We start from the raw sequence: 19,906 nt of genomic DNA, 5'->3' as shown, positions 1-19,906 counted from the left end.
GTGAGTGCGGGGCGGGTCGTTCGCGCCGCGAGGCTGCGAAGGAAAACCGGAAAAAAAAACACACAAGCGAACACGCGGGCAGAGGCGCCTGCACCATCATCCATGAAGAACACCTCCGCGCGTCACACAAAGATCCCTCATCGCACGCACACGTAAATCTGCCGGTGTCTATGCGGGCGTTTGAGGCTACTCTTTCTTCCGGATGGACGTCCCGTCCCGTTCCACTTATGCTGCCACACGTGCGCTGGCCGCGCCTGCGCGAGCGTAGCAGGGGCAGGCAGAACAGTAGGAATGAAAAGCCGCGCTTTGCCCCACGGCGCAGAAGCCAAGAGGAAGCCAATGAGCGGGCATATATATATGTACATTTTGTGTGCCGCGAGAAGGTAGAGGTATGCGTGAGGGGTGCCGGCGTTGTACGTACCAAGACAACACCGCGCATGCCTAGAACTCCTTTCGCTTTCCCATCCACTGCCCCCCCCCCCTCACACACACACACCTTTCCCCCGGCCACAGCGCAGTCTCAGTTAACCGACGGAGCGGGAAAAGATGCAAAACGGTGTGGAGCGCACCGCCACTCGGTGCGGAGTGCTCTCCTCCTCGCCTTTTCGTCTCCTCATTTGCCGCCTCACAGCCCCATCTTGCGCCGACGTGCAACCGTCTCCTCATCGCTATCGCCGTCATCGCCACCGCGGAAGCGGTCCTCGAGACGGCGCACGTCTTCGATGTCCTCGCCACGCTGTGCCTGCGCTGCGTGCTCATCCTCCGACACGCCACGGTCGGCGGTGCGGTGCGAGGCGGCATACGATGCGCCGGCGGCCGCCGACGGGGCGGGAGTCGAGGACGGATGCGGTCGATGGGCACTATTGGCCAACGGTGCTAACGAGCGTCGCGGAGCACCTGATGTGGGGGTCCTCGATACGTTCCGTGCCGCTGCAGAGTTGCCTCGGCCATGCTGCTGCTGTTGCTGAAGGCGCTCCTCAAAGGCAGCGATTTCGTCTGTCGACGCCTCGAGGTCGTTCGACTCGTCTTGCTCATAGGTGCCCTGCAACATGGGGTCTGTGGCGCATTTCGAGGAGGAGGGGCCTCCCGCCATTTGATCCGGCTTAGCCTTGGGCGCCATGGTGACAGCTATACCGTCTCTTACTCTGCTTGCGTCGCTCCAGCAATGGCAAAGGCGGATCGCGCAGCGAGAGATTGGTTGGCGTTCTGCACGACGCCGACGATGTTTGCGCGGAGCTTGAGCAGTCGAGGAGGAGCGTCGTATGAGAGGCCAGTAGGTGTGAGCTGCATCGAAGCACCGAAAAACCTTTGTCAGTGACGGCGCAGTGTCTCGAGGCGTGAGCGCGTGTGACAGGATTTGGGCAACTTGTGCGTGTGCGTGTTGGGGCAGGGAGTTGGAGAAGCGAGCAGGAGAAGAGGACGGCGGGGGAAAAAGAATAAAAGAAGGTGCCTTCTGTAGGAGGTGACGATCGTGGAGCAGGTGACGTGGGTGATGACGAGGCGAGAAACGACAGCGAATATCCAGATGGCGTAGAGCCGCTGAAGGGCGTGGGCGGTTGCGCGTGCGCGTGTTGGCGGCTCGCGAATGCGCAACAAGAATAGCGCAGCGGCCCCACACCACTGACATGTGCTTTGATCACTTTCACCGTTCGTCGGAGAATGATCGGCACATATATATATATATATATATGTTTTTTTTGTATCGCCTCTGCGCTCTCACAGTGCGACGGCGGCAGCAATAAGGCAGGCCCAGCCACCCATCAAGATGTAGCCACCCATCGGGGCCAACTGGCCCATAGACTTGGGGGCACCAAACACGCGCGCGTACACGGTGCCCGAGAAGAGCGTCGTCCCGAGCAGGAACATCCATGCGGCGATTCGCAGCCGCTTCGCCGCGACTGGGTTCAAGCTCCGCACTGCCTGGCTTAATCCGATGGCGCCGAGGGCTGCTGTGCTGTGCATGAGCTGGTACTGAGAGCCAACGACGAAGGCGTTGCGCTCTTCCGCGGTTTTTGCCTTCAGCGCGTGCGAGCCAACGGCACCGGCGATAACACCGGTAAAGCCGAGCACACCACTGTACAGCAGCGGAATGGACACCATTTTTGGGAGCTCCCTGCCTTGCCGTTGTTTCGAATGCTGACGGTGAAGGGACGTGTGCGGGTTCTCTTGTGAGAGGCACAGAACCTTTTTAAGAGAGCGAGCATGCGCGTGCAGAGGAGGTGGGCGAGTGGGAGGTGGCGTGGGACGACATCAGATGACAGCAGGTGAACAATGCGTCCAAGTGTGGTACGGAGGCACAGGTCCACCCACGCTTGTGCGCCCTCACACAACCAAGCGGCGCCGCCACAGTCGCGCCTGCCGCTAGGAGCGATACACCGCTGTCTCCCTGCGTCGGGGGAGGGGGGGGGGGACCAACTGTAACCAACCACTCCGCCTTTACGGAGGGTTCCCCCACCCCCTAACGAGGAGAAGGCATCACGTAGAGGCCCCATATTACTTACTCGCGCTACGGTGGGGTCAAGACACCTGCTTCTTCAACGCACGTTGAAGTCTCTACAACGACAGTGTTCGTGCAGTGGAGGGGCAGGGCCTTTTCTGCCGTCGAGCACAGGGAACCCACAAAGAGAAATACGCCCCTGCAGAGCGAAAGTCAAGAGGCACCCAGATCCGACAGAAAGTCGGACGCGACACAGTGACGCGAGCGGCCTATAGCGCTGCGCACTCTCCGTCCGACTCGTGGATGTTTCTCCCTTTTTTTCAAACTAAGTTTTCCTTTAGAGATCGTTGCGTGACTACGGCTGTCTTCCTACGCTTTTTGTGCATTCTATATGTGTGTGTGTGTATGTCTGGGCTTTGTTGCCTCTGCGGCGTGCGCAGGAGGAGGGGCGGGAGGTTGGTCGCCTCCACCCCCCAAAACACACCCACCCACCCACCCACCCACCTCTACCCACACACACACGCACATGCCTCCCGCGTGCGGAGCACCTATCCGCACGCGTGCGAAAATAGAAAGGAGTGACGGAAGGGCACAGTCAGGAGAAACACACATCGTCGAGAAAAGCAATCAAAACGTATAGTCAGCAAACAGGAGCGCTGCTGCGCCACCGGTCGCGAGACTCGGGGGGGGGGGGCTGCATCGTTTTCGTTTCCCTTTCCGATGAGGTTTGCTGGCTCACAGTCCTTCCCGTTCCGCCACACCCTTCCTCTTCCCGTCTGGGGGAGAGAGTGCGAGCGAGAGTAGCGAACGCACGAAGGACTCACACGCAAACGTGCAGGTTGGTGGGGGATGCGCCAGTGCCCCCCCTTTCCCCCCTCTGTTCTCCTTCTGCCCACTCCTACCTCACCGCCTACCACGCCTCCCTTTTGGTCTGCCTCCACGAAAACACCTGCCCCTGCCTTGTTCGTCCGCTATTTCTGAACTTGATGAGCTCGAACAGGGGAGGGAAGACGGACATCCGCCCTTTCCCCCCTCCCCCGCAACCAAACCAACGAAGAGCTTGTGAGGAGGCAGAGACAGAGGCAGAGAGGGTCCCGTGTGCGTGCGCGAGAGAGTCCGGCACACCACCGACACCATCAACTTAACCACGCCCTTGACCAAGGGCAATCCAAACGCGAGCTCACGTGCGATGACAAGGGTGAAGTTTTTTTTTTTGCTCCGACATAGGCCGATACAACGGCGCAAAACGGTTGACGGCAGGCGCTTCGCCTTTCTCCCTCTCAGGTTCTGATGAACGGCTGCGTAAAGGGGAGGAGACACACACATATATATATATATATGCGCAAGCCTTGAAAGTATATCCGACAAGACGCACTCCTCCAGCCGCAACAACAGAGACACCGATGCCCTTGCGGGGGAGTGAAACGCGCAGCGGGAACAGCTATGGGACATACAAACGCATGCGTGCACCGGAAAAGGAAAAGTCCAACCAGTGCGCCAGACTACGAAACCGTGCACACCACCTCCGGCCCTTTCCCGGTACCACTTCTGCCCGAGTCCCCTCCTCCGAGCGCTGTGCCTCAGCGAGTGTGACCAGATGCAGGGGATACGGTGAGGAGCGGCGCAGCAACAGTAGTTGCGATGCTCAACGGAGCCGACTCCTCCCAAAATACGAAAAAAAAAATCCAGAGCAACACGAATAATAACCTTTCCCTCAAGACACTCGAAGGCAGCGTCTTCTGAACACCTCCTCCGTATACGATAACATCGCTCTCGTCCTTCAGCCTTCTCGCTTTGCCTGCACTCGTCACCAGTATAGGCCCGCCAGTGCCACGTTTGTCCACCCCAGCACCAGCACAAGCCCGCTGGTGGGGGTGAGCGGGCCCATAAATTTGGGACAGATGCGGAGGCACAGCGAGTAGATGGAGCCGGCAAACCCAAGGGCACCGGCTAGTACCAGGTAAAAGCCCTTGTTCAGCCGTGAGGACGCCTCCGGTGACTCCTTCGCCAGCGTCATCATCCACGCAATAGCCGCCAGAGCCACTGTGTGTACCATATGGTATTGGTTCGCCGTCAGCCAAGAGCGGCGCTGACGCATGGTCATCTTCTCCTGAAGGCGCGTGCCAAGGACGTCCATCGCAAAGCTGGAGAGGCCAACGCAGCCCACTAGGATTGTAGGCGCGTGAGCGGTCTTCAGGAACATCATCTTTACAAGCTCTGACAACTGCCGACGTTGAACTGTATGTAGTGTATGTGACACTGCTGGCAGTGGGGAGACTGTCTCGGTGTGAGGTGCGCTATTTTTAGAACGTGTCTGCGTGTGACTGCTGTCGTGGAGAGAACTTTCACGTCATGTTTATTACACAAGAGAGGGGGAACGTTGGCCGCAAGGAGGCGTGTTGGGGGTGGGGGCAGGGACAGAGGAGTGGGAAGAGGCCATACATTGTGGCATGAAAGCCCGATCCAGCACGGCACGCGTGAGAGCTAGCTAGCTAGCTAGCAGATTTTGCCCCTCTGCAGAGGGAAGCCCGTGGACTTCAGCCAAGACGGATGGTCAGAAGGGTCAAAGGTACAGGGCCAAGTACCGGAATACGGTGCTTGTGCGTCGATGCTTGCGGGCGCAAGTGAGCCTCCACAGGACATCGTCGCAACACTGCTTTCGTACATTTTGCGTGTCCTTGTTGCAGTGCGCCTACGCACGGCATTATGAGCTCCAACGACAACCATCAACCATAGGCAGGGAAAGGACCAGATATGAAGATATACTGATGCGGAACACAACGGGTGAGATAAAAGCGAAGAAGCAAGCAACCCCAAAGGCAAGAACGAGAAGGCACCGCATTGCGCTACTGACGGACGCTGAGGCAGCGACACGAACACAGACACGTCCTTCACGAGTTGCCATGCGATCTCGACATCTACCGAGGACTCACTTTCTCCTTTTTTTTGCATTGCCATGGGCGATCGACACGCGCATGTGAGCAAGGGATCAACGAAATGGCGCATTCCCTTCCTACCCGCTCGCCTCCCGTTGCTGACCACATTTTTCTACATCAGTGCTTGCCGATCCCAGCACGTTGTTTTCCCTCCCTCTTTTTCGTTTAGAGCTTTCTTTCTTTTTTTTCCTGCGTTGCACTCGCTATCCTATGTTCGACCACGCCGTGCCGGAGCACCTCATGTGCCCTGGCATACTGTCGCTCTTGCTTGCATAAATAAATACGTGTGTGCGTGCGTGTGTGTGTATAGTCTTTTTCTTCTTTTTTGCAGGAGCGTTGCTTTTCCCGCTACATTTCCGAGGGCGATCATCGAGGCGCGAGTGGTCAAGGATGGGATACGGAATGACCACGTACCATTTTCGGGCTGGGAGGGAGGGGGGGGGCGGTGCGCGATGCCACATGTGCCACGGCTGCAACTGCCCACCACCCTCGCAAAAAAAAAAAGATGACCTCAGTCGCAGAAGCGAACGCGTCGGTACCACACAATAGCCTTCTACCCCCCTCTCCCAGGCGTGCTGCTCTCACTCTCCCCGCCACCGCGGTACTCTCCCTTTCGCTCCCGTCATCTCTCACAGCCAAGCCGCTCATGACAAGGGAAACACAGCATGGGCGACGACAGTCCATCAACGCCCCATCACCATCATCATTGGAGAACAACAACGGCGCAGACACACGAGAAATAGGATTGCCACCATCACGCTCGGAAACATCGGAAATAGAAGAAAGCACACACACACACACACATCACAAATAACAAACATACGTACGAAGCACGACAACGCATGGCGCCGAGCGAAGACGTCACATCTCTTCCCATCCGTTTTCCAAAAAAGGGGAGGGGGACAAGATGGGAGCTTCGGCAACGTTCCGCCGAAGCGTCGGTGTTGTTCGACGCACTCCAACATCATCACAAGGAAAAAGACACAGGCGACAGCGAAGGGGAGGACAGGAAGGGAACGCTCGGAAGACACACACACACACACACACAAACGAAAAATGTCAGTATCTGCCCTTTTTGGACTTGTGCATGTGCTCCTTGTCGCGAACGACACGCAAACCCCATGTGCACGCGTACATGCTAAGCAGCGCACGACGTGAACAAAAAGGGTGAGGGTGGGGATCAGCGGTAACAGCAGCGGGAAAACAAAAAGAGGTCTGCCCGCTCCCTGTTTTCCAGCAGCGCACAGCATCGCTTCTCACTTGAGTGCCAGCTCCTCCACCTCCTCTACCCCATCTTGTTCTCTCCCTCCCAACTTGCTTCTTTCGCTTGCTTCGGTATCCTCATCACCGTCCCTCCCTCTTGCTCCCTTCCCGGGCCACGTCGGCGTCCCTCTACCCTTGACAGCAATCGAGGCACAGGGGAGGGGGGGGGGGCAGAACAACCAACGCTGCCGCATGTTAGAAGTGCAAACAGTGCATGCTTGCCTTTCCGCTCTCTCCTTGCTTGCCACTCACAGGGTACCGCTTACCGTCCTTCCTAGTGCTTCGTGACGGAGCCGCCAAGAGCGACGCACACCCATCCGGCCGCGAGCATCGCACCACCCAGTATCGGGAGCTTGCTCAGGAAGTCCGGCTTGTGTACTGTACTGTAGATGTAGCGCGAGCTCGCCATCACTACTGTGCCACAGGCGAAGAGGGCATAGGCGCGACGGAAGTGGGTAGCGGCCGGCTCTTCGACGCGGGGCGCTATCGCCGCCACAAAGAGCATCGCTATGGAGTGGACGAGGTGGTACTGGTTCGCTATGTTGTACAACTTAAACTGGTTCGTGTCCATAAGCTCGAGAAACGCGTGCGAGCCGAGGGCACCGAGCGTCACACCGAGGCCGCCAGAGAGACCCGCGACCATCATCGGCATGTTGATGCCGGAGAGAGCAGTACGGATGTTGGCTGACATGAGGACGTGAAGGATGCGATAAGGAGGAGTGACCGGGGCGACAGAGGAGGGAGGGGAGTTATGGGCTACAATAGGGGAGCGAGGAGATACAGCGAAGAAGCGAGCACACACACACACACGCTAAAGGAGGAAGGCAACGGCTGGCGTAGGGGTGGGGGGGGGGACAGATGGCGTGAGTCCTGTATACGTGTGTTAGCGCGCGCGTATGTGAGTAGTCGACTACGAGAGAGGGATGAAAGTGGGAACAGAGACGGAGAGAGAGGTGGGGGGGGGGTCGAGAGAAGGCGAGCAACGGATGATGAGTGCTCAACACGATGCTTGAGAGCACATTGCTGAGACGGGCCATTTGGATGCGAGGAGGGTTTAGTTTGGTGTGCCACCACCGAGCGAACGGAGACATGGGCAACAGCAGTCACATCGGTTTCGAGCTCTTTGGGGAGAGGGGAGGAAGAGCGCTGCGCCGCTGCGGTGCAATGGAGCGAGCCCCACCTTCATAAACTAATACGTTCGTTAGTCGGCAACGTCGATAGTAGCGAAAAGCAGCTTCTTTGGCGGTGAGGAGTCTGGGAACAGCACCGTTGAATACTCGGGGGGGGGCTGGCACATGCCCCCACTCCACCACCACCATCACCGCCACCCCGTAAGCAGCATATTAGTCACAGGTGTAACAACAAGAAGACAAGAAACGCTCGCGCGCGCACACACAGGCGCAATAAACAAAGCTCACGACATCCCATGAAGGAGGCAACGAGTAGCATCTGCGGAGATGTTGACGAGCACAACAGAGGCGAAGCAGCAATAATGAAAAGCAACGGTAAACAACAACAAGAATGTCACCACAAACCGAAAAAAAAACGACCATATATGAGCCCCGAACCCGAAGAAGATGCCCACGATGGTGTGGCAGGAACCCAGTCTTCTCAGGCCGCCCACTTTTCGTCTTCCAGACAACAGGGCCGGAGTACCCAGACAGCGGCTTCCTTCCAAGGACAGTAATCCTCCACCGTCTTTTCGACATACGGATTTCGAACCACCCGGCAGCGCAGCTTCTTGCGGCTCTTCTTCTGATACCGGCGCGCCTTCTTCAGCGCCTCGCGACCCTTCTCCACATACCGCGTGCTCTGCTGCACATTGGCGAGAATCACGTCCATGAGCTCACCCTGCTCCTTCACCAGGAAGGCTAGGTCGTTGAAGAGCTGGTTCAGGTCACGCATGGACTGCTCGATGCGGTAGATGTCGTTGCGCGTCTCGATGATGGAGGCGAGTACCTCCTTGCTCTGCTGGAAAATGGAGCTAGACGTGTCGTTCTCCATCACCTGCTCTGCCAGCTGCGCTGCTGTCGAGTCGTCGATGGCGCTGCCGTCGGGGTTGGTGTACTTGATCTTGATCTGCCGCTGCGTCTGCGCCTTGTAGTAGGCCTCGTTGGAGGACTGCTGGCGCTGGTACTCGGCCATGGCCATGGTCAACTTCAGCACGAGGTGCATATACTGGTTCTCCTCGATGCGGATGATGGCGCTGTTGGCCTGCACGCTGTCCGGCACGCTCTTCAGCTTGGCCGTGCTCGTGGACATCGCGTCGAGCTTCTCCTTCGCCGCCTTGGCCGCGTTGCCGGTCTCGCGTGACAGCTCGTCGATCTCGCTGCGCAGTGCCTTGGAGCGCGCCTCGTCGACGGTCTGCATGTTTTCCGTGTGCTTCTGCTGCAGTTCGTGCATTGCGGCACGGATCGTCTTGACGCTGCCCAGAACCGCAGCCACGTCGCCGTAGAAGGCGTCGAGGGTGTCTATTGTGTCTTGATCGATTTCGCTTGGAGGTATAGTGAAGGCTACTTGGACTGGTGCGCCGCCCTCCTTCGGGCTGTAGTTTTGTGGCGACGAGCATGGGGAGAGGGAGATGGTGGCCGGTGCCGGCGAGGGCTCGAGGCCGGCCGCTGCCCTCAGTTGTGGAAGACGATCCATTCACAAATGGGGGGGGGCTGCAAAAGACTCAGGAGGGATGTAAGGATGAATGGATGGATGGGGTGCTCAAAGTCATACGAGATGAAGGCACAAAGGCGCCGTGCTCAGACAAACAGAGAGGGAGAGGCTCCGTGCCTCGGCCGTGTGTCTCCCCCTCCCCAATATTATGCTCCTGTGCATAGCGGTTTGGTGAGTCCGCACACGCTAACAGAGAGGGAGGAAGGCATTGCCATGAGGGTGGCGGAGGCGGCGAGGGGGGAATAGCCATGCAGAAACTCCGTCTGCCTTGTTGTGCGCACAGCCTCTTCAAGGGCTGTAACGTGTTGTAGGGGCTCCTCGCTACATTTTTGCGTGGCGCGAACGACGGTGCCGCATTACGTGTGAACAGTGGAGCTGCAACAGAGTGAGCGTTAGAAGAAGAGGGTCAGCTGAACTTACACGGGTAATCGGTGGTAGCGGTGTGAGTGTGTTCTGTGAAGCCTGTACCGAAAGAGGGGAGAAAACACATCATCCTCGCGAGGGGGTGCGGCACGGCTAGCGAGCCTTTCAGGTTGGGGGATGAATTGGTACCCGCACATCGCACTGCTGGGCAATGAAGGAAGCACACGACTCAGACAACAACAACAACGAGGGAGGGGGGGAGAGAACAAAAGTGGCAGTTGGTGTGTGCCGCCCTCTCGAGCTGTGCCCACGATACCGTCCGGTGATAGGTTGACGTGAGACACCGTCCGTCCGAAACAGAGATCGATGGCGCCCGCATCCCTCTCTGACAACGCGGCAAACCTACACGGCACACTTCTTGTGAGCGTCATCCAGCAGCGCCAGTGCCTCACAGCTGAGCCCCGCTTCGGTTCCTCCGCTTGTGGCAAGGAAGGCGGTGATGGCACGGCGCAGACACAACTGCCTTTTGCGCTGCTCCGTCCGCGGGCCGTGAGTGGTCACGGTGCCGTCCAGCTCCTCGTCAACCACCGCCTCTTGCGCCACCTCCAGGTTGCGACTTACAGCACGTGCGAGCTGGAGACCGAACACCGACGTGAAGTTGCGCACCTCAGCGCCGCTGAAGCCGTTGGAACGGCGCACAAACGCCTCCACGAGGGCCGCGCGCAGATTTTCCGGCTGCGTTGCGTCGATCGGCGCAGCGGCGGCAACGGAGCCGCCATCTGAGCTCACCAAGGTGGTATCGCTTTCCCGCTCGCAAAGCCAATGGGCCCATTCTCCGTACACGACGCGTCGTACAAGACTCTTGCGAGCCGCGGCGTCCGGAGGCGGCACCTCCAAGAGCGTGTCCAGTCGACCGGCGCGTAGAAGGAGCGGGTCCAACAAGTGGACGACGTTCGTGGCGCCAACGAAGAGCACGAAGTGCTCCTCATCCTGCTGCGCGGCGTCCAGCAGGCGAAGAAGGTGAGACACAAGGCGGGCATCGTGCGCAGTGGCAGTGGAAGGAGCAGAGGCGCCCTCGTCCCGACCACCACTGTCAGCCGCTGAGGACCTTGGCCGACGCCGATGCACATCAGCAGTGTTCGCGTAGCGCAGCCCAAAGGCAGCTTGTACCTCGTCCATGAACACAAGCGAGGGACTGCGCTCGCGCGCGATATCGAAGTATTCCTGCAGCCGCCTCTCCGACTCGCCTACCTCCGCCTGCACCAGCTTGGGTAGGTCCATGTACACGAAGGAGGCGTTCAGCTCGGTCGCCATGGCCTTGGCTAGCATCGTCTTGCCGGTACCGGGAGGGCCGTGGAGCAACACCCCGGTGGAGGGGCGCACGCGGAAGCGCCGGTACGTGTCGCGATGCCGAATCGGATCGGTAATCAGCCGCTTCAACGTCTCCTTCACGTGCGCCATTCCAGCGATATCGTCCCACCGCGTCACCTGCACGTCGACGAAGCCGGCGCTGCGGCGATACTCCAAGGCCGTGACGGAGCCACTAGATGTGTAGGCCTGAAGAATCGCCTGAGCCGCGGCACCGGCCACCTGTTCATCCCACTCGACAGCGCCTGAGGCGGAGGAAGGGGAGAGGGAAAGACGGGACGGCGATGCGGCGCAGTAGTCGAGCGCGAGGCAGAGCACCTCTTGCAGTCCTCCGTACGACACGCCGCCGGTGCGAAGGGCCAACGCATCCACCATCGGCAGCGACAACGGCGGCTGCGCCTGACCAGCAGTACACGTGGTGGCGTATGGTAGAAAGAACGCGCGCCGCGCCGCCTCTGTTGGAGTGGGCATGGCGACGGCGTAGTCGACGTAACGGTGCCGAACAACAGGAAGAACCTCGTCCAGCCTTCCCGTGAAGAGGGCAACGGAGACGAGGCGCACCAGGCGCAGCGTGGCGCACTCGTGCTGCGAGAAGAGAGGCGGACAGCTGCGCAACACCGTGTAAAGATCGGCGAGGAGGGCTGGGTAAAGCGTGTTCATCCTCTGCGCGCTGGTGCCATCGCGAGACGGTTCACCTACACCGCAGCTTTGCCGCGTCGTCGAATCTGCAGTTCCGCTGCCGCCGTCGTGAATGTACGCGTCATCTTCCTGCAGGTAGCACTCAATGTGGTCCAAGACAAGCAAGACGGCGATTTCCGTCGGCGGTGTGGTGGTGATGGTGGGCTGGCCATTGGCTGAACATGAGTTGGTGGCACTTTCGCGACGGTACTCGACACACGCATCAAAGATGGTGCGACGAAGCAGCCGACGCAGCCCTGTGCTGCTGTCGTGAGCGTTGTGGACTGCCACAGCCTTGGCGAGAGGAGGAATAACCGTCACGACGTGAGTGCGCCGTTGCTCTTGAAGCAAGTCCGAGGTTGGTGTGGGTGCCGCGGTGTGGTCCGCTGACACTCGACGAGGTACTGCCTGGCCCTGCTCTTTCTCTGAAACGTGGACTACCTCACCCATCGCGGTGTCTGTGCACGCATTGACAGCGTCTGCGACACGATGAACGAGATGGCTCTTCCCATTTGAGGTGGGGCCACAAAGCAGAACCGAAGTGGTTCGCTCATGCGGCGCGTAGGGCCACCAGCGTAGGAGCGAGACGAGCAGGAGGTGGACCTGTTCTAGGGGCGAGCGCATTGGCGCGGATGACGCTGCGGCGTCACTGCTGTGACGATCGCTCGCCATTTGCGAAGCTTCCAGCAACAATGCGGCGAGGAAAGATGACCGCGGAGAAGACACACACACACACACAGACACCAAAATAAATACGTATACGTATATATGTAGACACGCACATCAAGGCAGAGAGGGCGGGGCGGGGCGGGGGAGGGGGAGGGGAAAGACGGCGGAAAGGGAGGGATGAAGGCGGTAGAGCTGTGAAGGGGATCGTAATGGACGGAGCATGCGCCATGCCGCCACACGTTTTACGGACAATACGAAGCCATTCAGTGACCTTTGCTTTGGTAGGACTCCCACGCGTGGGTTGCGTGCGGCTCTTCCCCCCCCCTCTCCTCGCAAGGTGGTGGAGGGTGGGGGGGGGCAAAGACGCCCAATCATGCAACCGTTGCCTTCTCGCAGTATGCCCGCGATACGCGCAGCGAGCGGCAGCCGCGCAGCGCGGCATGTGTGACGCTTCCGCGTCTTTCTTCTCCCTTTGCTACTTTCCTCTCCGTCGATGATGCGCGCACAGGCCGTCGTTCCACCGCCAACGGCAACAGCGCCGCCTGCGGGGTGTGCGCACACGCACGGATTCTTCTGTTTCTTCTTTAGCACTGACGTCTGGGGAGAGGGGGGGGGCCGGCCGCCCGCAGCAGAGGCAGCAAATCGTCTTACTCACGCGATCGGCATCGCGAGCGTGTGCCCGTCTCCAGTGTCGAAGCATAGGAGCCCGTCCACAGATGAAACGGCGATGAAAGGCGACGGCGTCAGTGCTGCCTGCCCACTCGCTGTGCTTGGCGCAAACTGCACATGTGTCGCAGAGATGCCGGGAGGAGGAGAAAGGGACGGGCCACCGACCAAGGCACCAGATTGCGCACCTGCGTACCGCAGGGTGGCGACGAGGGCACTTTTCGTGGATATGTGCGCAAAATGACGACCGTCGTCGCTGAAGGCGCAACGTGGCCGCCGGTGCGCCGCGAAGGGGGTGCGAAACGACCCACCTTGTGCATTGCCCGTGTCGATAACAGCGCGCTGGGGGTCACCCCGGATGCTGTGCAAGATGGTTGTCAGGACCGCCGACCGAGACGCAGTCGGCGACAGGCTCCCCAGGCGCTCCAAGACCGACCACGGCGACGGCGGCGGTGGAAGACGCGGCCGCGCAGCGGCGCTGGGACCGAGATACGAAGGCACGCCAGTTCTGTCCCTTGTGCGACTGCGCTTTGACAAGACTGCTGCGGGGCTGCCGGCGCTCACCTCCAACGCAGCCACATTGGTCAGGGCAGCCCTGCCCGTCACATCGACGAGCCCGATGCGACCAAAACACGAGGGGTCGCGTTGAATGTCTGTCACAGCACGCCCCGTAGGGCTCTGTCCGCCGGCTTCGGCGAAGAGGTGCTGCCCGGCCTGCTGCTCCGCGCGCGTGCGACGACGCCCGAGACGGTTCCCGCTTTCGGGGCGGCGAAGGTCGGCCATCACGACGGCACCCGAGGCATCTCCCAGTCCGCAGACCACGCGGAAGCTGTCCTCGAAGGCGCAGCACGACAACACACCGGCCACTGATGCAACGGCGGCCGCCGAGCGACCACCATGCCTCATCCACGACGGCTGCGGCACATGCGTGCAGAGCGCAACGTGCGTTTCTTCATCGTTGGCAGAAGCGTCACCTCCGTGTAGGGGGGAGCCTCTTGCTGGCGTGCGCCAGTCCACCACGCGCAGCGTCCCATCTGAGAAACCGACGACTGTGCTGTGCGGGCCCCAGTCATCCATGCAAATTGCGTTCGCGCTCATTTCGCACGCGAAGGCGGTGTGGTGAACCGCAGCGAGGTCGGCACCATACTCGCGCGACTGGACCAATGACAAAGAGTTCATGGAGAGCGCCACGAAGTCTGCCTGGCATCGGCCGCAGGCGTTGCTAGCGCCGAACGGACGCTGCGGGTTCGGTGATGAGCTGCTCACTGTGGCACTGAAGGTGCCGCAGCGGGGACGCACCCGGTGCAGGGTGCCGCGCGCGTGCTCGAGCAGCACACTGGACTCTTGCTTCCAGCGGGCCGAGGAGACGGTTATCGGGGTCGCAGAGGAGATGCGCGCAGGGGGCATGTCCGACAATGTAGAGCAGTCATCCCACACAAAAAACTGGTCGCCACCACGTGATCGGCACGTGGACGCTCTGCTCTCCCTTTGTTGCACCTCTTCGTCATCGTCATTGTTGCATCCGCACCACATGCGCACAGCCGGGACGTCTGACGTGCGCGGGTCTGTTGTCAGCCCACTGCGGCGGAGGAGCACACGGCTGTCTTCCGTGGCCACGGATACAAGCTCATCTACGGGCGACGGCGGTGCGCCGTGTCCACACGACGTGGCCACCGTGCGGCGGTGCATCACGTAGTCATCACTGGCGCCACGATACGAAAGAATGACGGCGTCGCGAAGGGACACGTGGCCAACACGCGGTGTGTGAGCTGGCACAACGGCGACACGACCCACGTCTTCCTCCCCGTCCGCATCGGTGCTCTCGAACGTGTCCACATTGACAACGTCGGCGTCTCCAGGTGCTGTCGCGTCGGATGCAGTGGTGGAGGCCTCGTCGCGGCGGTGCTCCGAGAGCTCCGACCGGACGAAGAGGACTGAGAGCCGGCGCACTTGCGCCGCGTTCACCGTTGAGTCTCCTCGTGTGTGTGCGAGCCCGCTCCGGCGGGTGTCGCCAAGGTATGGGATCCCCATACCCTCACTAGAGGCGTTACCACGCATACGTCCTTTATGGTTTGGCTTCTTGTGCTGGTGCCGCAGCGCCGCTTGTCGGCGCCTCCGCAGCGCTTACACGTACCTCCGCAGGCGCTGTGTCTATGAGAGAAGGAGAGGGCGGTGGTCGCAAGCAGTTGCGGCTCAACTTGGAGGAGAGGCAAGCGCTAATGGGAGAAGTGGAAGGGCCCCAGGACGACGAAACCCTTCCCACCGGGTGACGTGTAGGCACCCGCCTTTGCTAGCAAAAGGGGCGCTGCGTCGGCAAAGGTGCTCTTCCGAAGGAAGACAGAATGGGGACAGCAGAAGAGGGGAGGAACCTTGCTTCACAGAGAGACATGGGCGTCTGTAACAATATGGAAAGGCAACTGGCCCGGGAAGGTAGCGGATGCGTGTGTGTGTGTGTGTGTGTGTGTGGCTTTCCATCCCTCCTCCGCACTACCCGTTCCGTGCACCGCGTCCCCTCTCCTTCTTGAGTGCATCTCCCTTGAACCTCTCCGTTTCGGGATGGACAGTGATGTGAAGCACGAGAAAAGCGAGAGTTTGAAACTGGAGGAGGGGGTGATGTGGTGAACAGAGCGACGTGACCCTTCAGGTAGGCGGGGTGGAGGAAAAATAAGGCCAGCACCCCGTTTGCGTGCCATGCCTCTCGCCCCACCGCACCCTTTGGAGGCGACGCGCTGAGAAGCTGACGCAGTGAGCTGCCCCCCCTGCAATCGTCCCCTTCGCTGTTACTTCACACACCGCCGTCTTTGTTCAGGTCTGTTTCGAAGTCTATTGTCTTTACGTGTATGTGAAACGTGTCTGAGCGCATCTCGGTGGCCCCGCAGCCCCGCGGGTGGCGTCAACGGTCTCTGCCCAGCTTCTCCTCTCTTCACGAGCGGCAGAGGAGGAGGAGAAAGCGAGTTCGCGGAAAGGTTCATAACAACAACAGCGCAAGCAACACAACGCACAACAGCGAGGATGGTCGCAGGAACCGTGTTAGAGGGGATGGGGAGGAGGGGAGCTTGTGGTGGTTCTCGCGCGGGTACCCCCACACCCAAGTTGGCAGCAGCAAAGGGGAGGCGAACTTAAACACACCCGGTACAGCTCACGCCGATGGATAGAAGTCGAGGAAGGGAATGTGGGTAGTAGGCGAGGGGGGCAATAGGCAAGCAACAACAAAGGATCACGACACACAGGTGCGTCGCTGACACGCCCCCCTTCTCTCCCCCCGCTCGAGAGTTTCTCCAACGTGTGTGTATGTGCGTGTATGTCTTCGCTTTAGGACGACGCTTCTCGTCGAAGTGCTCTCGCTGCGGCTGCATCCCCCCCTTCCCCATCAAACCCCATCGCCTCTTTCCCGTGCTCTGCCGCAGCGGAACCACACTCCCCCACTGGGTGTGTGCGTGTGGGAGGGAGGGGGAGGGAGGAGGAGGGAGCCAGACCACGTTCGTGAAGCACGATAGGCGGTGAGAGGACGACCACCATCTCTGCGACCATGTGTATCCCGCACACGTCCCTTCACAAGGCGAAGTACGGGATACAGATGAAGAGAGGGACAGAGGGGCGCGTGTATTGCTCTTCTTTGGCTCCACTTGTTCGTTGCTGTTGCGGTTGGGGGGGGGGGAGAAGAGCCGACGTGCGCCTTGGCGACAGCCCATCGGACGACATGCTCGGCTTCGCCTCACCCTGCGCTACACATACACCACTGAGTCGACCGTGCCCAGCTTTTTTCTTCCCGGGCTACTCGTCTTGTCTGCACCCCCAGTTGTCAGCATTCTCTTCTGCTTCCTCGTGCGATTTTGGTGATGCAGAAAGAACCGCCTGGCAGTGAAGTACAGCTTCTCCAACCGTACCGTTTCGCTTATCATTATGGGCGGCACCATGGGTATTAGCGAGATGCCAAAGACGCACAGGGTGAGGTACCTCCCAGACTTCGCCCCATCGACGACTTCGTCGATACGGTGACGGTGCAGCAGAATCTTTGGTAGCACTCGGTGAAGTGCCACGACGGCGGCCTCCTCAGTCGTCTCGCCTTCCAATCGCTCCATCACTGAATCCAGGTTGCAACGCGGCAGCGTTACTCGGATGCCATTGTAGGTGAGTCCCTTGGCGTACAGGTGACGGTGCAGCGAGCGCATCGCTGCCTCCGCAGTGCGGTGGATCGCGTCCTCGGTAGACAGCCGGCCAAACGGCACCTGAGTGACCTTGCAACCATTATTGGGGAGTTTCTTGCGAAGCTGGCCAATGATAACGCTGCGCATGGCCACATGGTAGTCGGTGCGCTCTTCATTAACAATGCTGATGCGGTTGCTTGCCATGAATTCGAGCGGTGCGATGGAGTGCCTGAGGTTTTCCGGTGCCACGAGAGGCTCGATCACCTCTGCCTCAAAGTACATGCGACCAAAGGCAGCGTTGTAGCACGCACGCGCCGTGCCTCTCGACATGCAGTAGTACAGGAGGTAGCGCTTTTCGTAGAAATCGCTGCACGCTACGATACCAAAGGTGCCCTTCAGCAGATTGACAAACGCGGGGGTGAAGACGGGCACGCGACTCACTGGGAAGCTCGCCATGAAGTCGCGCGACGCCTTCATTGAGCGGATGTGGCGGTGGAAGGAGCGGATAGAGACCATCGGGACGCCGCTTTTGACGCCACCCTTGCCTGCCGTTACGGTCGCGGCCTGCTCGCCACGTAATTTGGACACCACCGCCAGCACCTCGGCGTCGCAGGCAATCTTTGCTAAAACAGGACTCGTGGCCACACCAATGCAGACGCGGACCGACGCCGTGGAGGCGGCATCTGTGGAGCTCGGCGCTTCTTGTGCGCCCGTCGTTGCGGGCTCCTGTGCACCGCATCCGCTGTCTCTCTGCGGCCGCCGCGTCAGCACCTCGCGCCGGATAATGCGAGCGATCTCCGTCGCGAGTTCATCGGGCGTCAGGGGCTCGATTTCACTTTTGGAAGGCGGCCCAGCAATGCCCTCCTTCGCTACCGGCCTCTTTGCCATGTAGTCCTCAATATCCTTCAGCACCTGACCTACGTTACGACGGCTCACGTTAAGCAGTGGCAGATAGGTGGCGTAGTGCGTCACGTCAATGGCGAGCTCGTTTGGAAAGGGCTCCAGTATTCGACACACGTAGCGCCGCAGTATCCGCTCTACTGCGTCGCGCACTTCCTTGACCTCCTGCTGTCTCGCGTGCTCACGCGGCAATGTCGATGATGCGGCCAGGCCGTCGGCGTCTGCGGCGCTGCCTGAGTGCACAAACTGGAAGTAGATGGAGTTGCCGGGTAGAGTCGCGCGCATCACATCCTCGTCCGTCCCAATGTGCCGCTTCATTGTGTAAAAGTCGTCCAGCGAGGCGTACTTAAACATGAGCATACGCGACTGCATCGTGCGCACGATCGCCTCGGAGATGGTTTCCATCTGATGCAGTGGGTAGGTGTAGGCATCCGGTACCTCCAGCAGCTCGCTCGCCTTCGCCAGCTCATCCATGTCCACGTACTTGAGGATCTGCTCCTTTTTCAAATACCCACGTGGGACCTGGCCGAATGCAAAGCTTCCATCGTCGTCGTCTTTCGTGAGCTTCCGCTTGGAAAGCGCGATGTCGGTGACCGACGTGTCGTAGAAGAGCGAGGACAGATCCACCGCGGGGGTGACAGCTCCAAGATCTGCCTGGGGGTGGTAGACGGTCAGCGGTTGCGACGCCGTATCCTCCGCAGCGTTGGCCGCGCTGGACACCTCCTCCCTCTTCGCGGATTTCAGAGAGCCCACCGTGCGATGCAGGCCTAATGCGCGGCGTGGGTTCAAGAGAGCTGCGCGGCGATGCGGCAGAGACAACGCCACCGTGCGCCCCGCTCTGGCAGCGCGAAACATCACATGCGTTCTGTAGGCAGGATCGAAGCAGCAAAGCAAAGAAAAGTCTGTTTTCTCTTTTTAAAAATGGTTTTGCGTGTTGTTGTCGTTTCTCGTCGCGCTTTGGTGTTGTCCGTGACGAGCGCAGGGGAGCGCCGCAGCCTTCCAGACAAGGATAGGGCAAACACGGTGGGGGTGGGGTAGGGGAGGGAGGGGGGGGGGAACGAAACGAATGGAACGGCAGAGATGCGGAAAGAATGCGCGAGGCAACAGACAAGGGGAGGGGGAAGGGGGGCCCCCTGGCCAATTCGAAAAGCGGCAGAGAATGCAGTGGCGATGTGAGGCGAGCGATAGGGTCGCAGTCCACGCACCCCCCGACGCAGCCGCGGCTGACTTTACGTCCTCGACCCACGATTGCCTTTACGCCACGCACACACACACACACACACGCGCAAATGTTTCTGCGCTTCTTGATGCCCGTTTTGCTCACGCGGACCTCTCCGCCTCTTTTCCCGTCCGTCTTTCCGCTGGCGCCGCTTCCAAGAAGCGAGCGGCGCAGCCTTCCACTTTTATTGCGTCACACACACACACACACGAGAGAGAAACCGCACTCTTCACAGAATGCGCCTCGCTTGCGATCTGCATGGAGGGAGAGTTCGGTGGGACTCAAGCAGATGGTTGTATTTACGGCAGACTGTGCAGTGGCGAAAAACGCACGCATACACCCCCCCGCACATACAAGGCAATGTCAGCACCTTTTCTGACGTCACGCACGTGAGGTTCTCGCCACAAAATTGAGCGCATAGAAGCGCGTGCGTGCGTGTATCCGTGGCCACGGTGATCATGCACAGGATGCCGTCCGTTCAGTCGGGGGAGATGAGTGGATTGAGAGCGAGAGGGTGGAAGGGGTGTGGGTTGGCGGGTGCAATACCCGTTTTAAAAACGAAAAGGAGAAACGTAAAAGATAGTGAAAAAGTAGA

The 19,906-nt window shown here is 59.7% G+C and overlaps 8 protein-coding genes across 8 annotated transcripts; all 8 read right to left on the bottom strand.

The window, feature by feature from the left end:
* Positions 1-625: 625 nt before the first annotated feature.
* LMXM_28_1515 (conserved hypothetical protein) lies at positions 626-1,120 on the bottom strand (the record flags this gene model as incomplete). The annotated part of the gene is made up of 1 exon (XM_003876944.1): positions 626-1,120. One exon carries the CDS (start codon positions 1,118-1,120, stop codon positions 626-628), a length of 495 nt encoding a protein of 164 aa, XP_003876993.1.
* A 596-nt stretch (positions 1,121-1,716) lies between these two features.
* Positions 1,717-2,100, bottom strand: LMXM_28_1510 (conserved hypothetical protein; the record flags this gene model as incomplete). The annotated part of the gene is made up of 1 exon (XM_003876943.1): positions 1,717-2,100. The coding sequence occupies one exon, from the start codon at positions 2,098-2,100 to the stop codon at positions 1,717-1,719; it is 384 nt and encodes a 127-aa protein (XP_003876992.1).
* A 2,144-nt stretch (positions 2,101-4,244) lies between these two features.
* LMXM_28_1500 (conserved hypothetical protein) lies at positions 4,245-4,643 on the bottom strand (the record flags this gene model as incomplete). The annotated part of the gene is made up of 1 exon (XM_003876942.1): positions 4,245-4,643. The coding sequence occupies one exon, from the start codon at positions 4,641-4,643 to the stop codon at positions 4,245-4,247; it is 399 nt and encodes a 132-aa protein (XP_003876991.1).
* Positions 4,644-6,910: 2,267 nt separating this feature from the next.
* On the bottom strand, positions 6,911-7,327 carry LMXM_28_1490 (conserved hypothetical protein; the record flags this gene model as incomplete). Its single annotated transcript, XM_003876941.1, has 1 exon — positions 6,911-7,327. The coding sequence occupies one exon, from the start codon at positions 7,325-7,327 to the stop codon at positions 6,911-6,913; it is 417 nt and encodes a 138-aa protein (XP_003876990.1).
* Positions 7,328-8,247: 920 nt separating this feature from the next.
* On the bottom strand, positions 8,248-9,282 carry LMXM_28_1470 (Qa-SNARE protein; the record flags this gene model as incomplete). Its single annotated transcript, XM_003876940.1, has 1 exon — positions 8,248-9,282. The coding sequence occupies one exon, from the start codon at positions 9,280-9,282 to the stop codon at positions 8,248-8,250; it is 1,035 nt and encodes a 344-aa protein (XP_003876989.1).
* A 783-nt stretch (positions 9,283-10,065) lies between these two features.
* Positions 10,066-12,381, bottom strand: LMXM_28_1460 (putative ATPase; the record flags this gene model as incomplete). Its single annotated transcript, XM_003876939.1, has 1 exon — positions 10,066-12,381. One exon carries the CDS (start codon positions 12,379-12,381, stop codon positions 10,066-10,068), a length of 2,316 nt encoding a protein of 771 aa, XP_003876988.1.
* A 648-nt stretch (positions 12,382-13,029) lies between these two features.
* Positions 13,030-15,102, bottom strand: LMXM_28_1450 (conserved hypothetical protein; the record flags this gene model as incomplete). Its single annotated transcript, XM_003876938.1, has 1 exon — positions 13,030-15,102. One exon carries the CDS (start codon positions 15,100-15,102, stop codon positions 13,030-13,032), a length of 2,073 nt encoding a protein of 690 aa, XP_003876987.1.
* A 1,667-nt stretch (positions 15,103-16,769) lies between these two features.
* LMXM_28_1440 (conserved hypothetical protein) lies at positions 16,770-18,947 on the bottom strand (the record flags this gene model as incomplete). Its single annotated transcript, XM_003876937.1, has 1 exon — positions 16,770-18,947. One exon carries the CDS (start codon positions 18,945-18,947, stop codon positions 16,770-16,772), a length of 2,178 nt encoding a protein of 725 aa, XP_003876986.1.
* Positions 18,948-19,906: the final 959 nt, after the last annotated feature.

The sequence above is a fragment of the Leishmania mexicana genome, chromosome 28 (assembly GCF_000234665.1).
Source record: "Leishmania mexicana MHOM/GT/2001/U1103 complete genome, chromosome 28".
Classification (NCBI taxonomy): domain Eukaryota; phylum Euglenozoa; class Kinetoplastea; order Trypanosomatida; family Trypanosomatidae; genus Leishmania; species Leishmania mexicana.
Note: the sequence above shows the minus strand (reverse complement) of the source record. Positions and strands in the feature narration are given on the sequence as shown.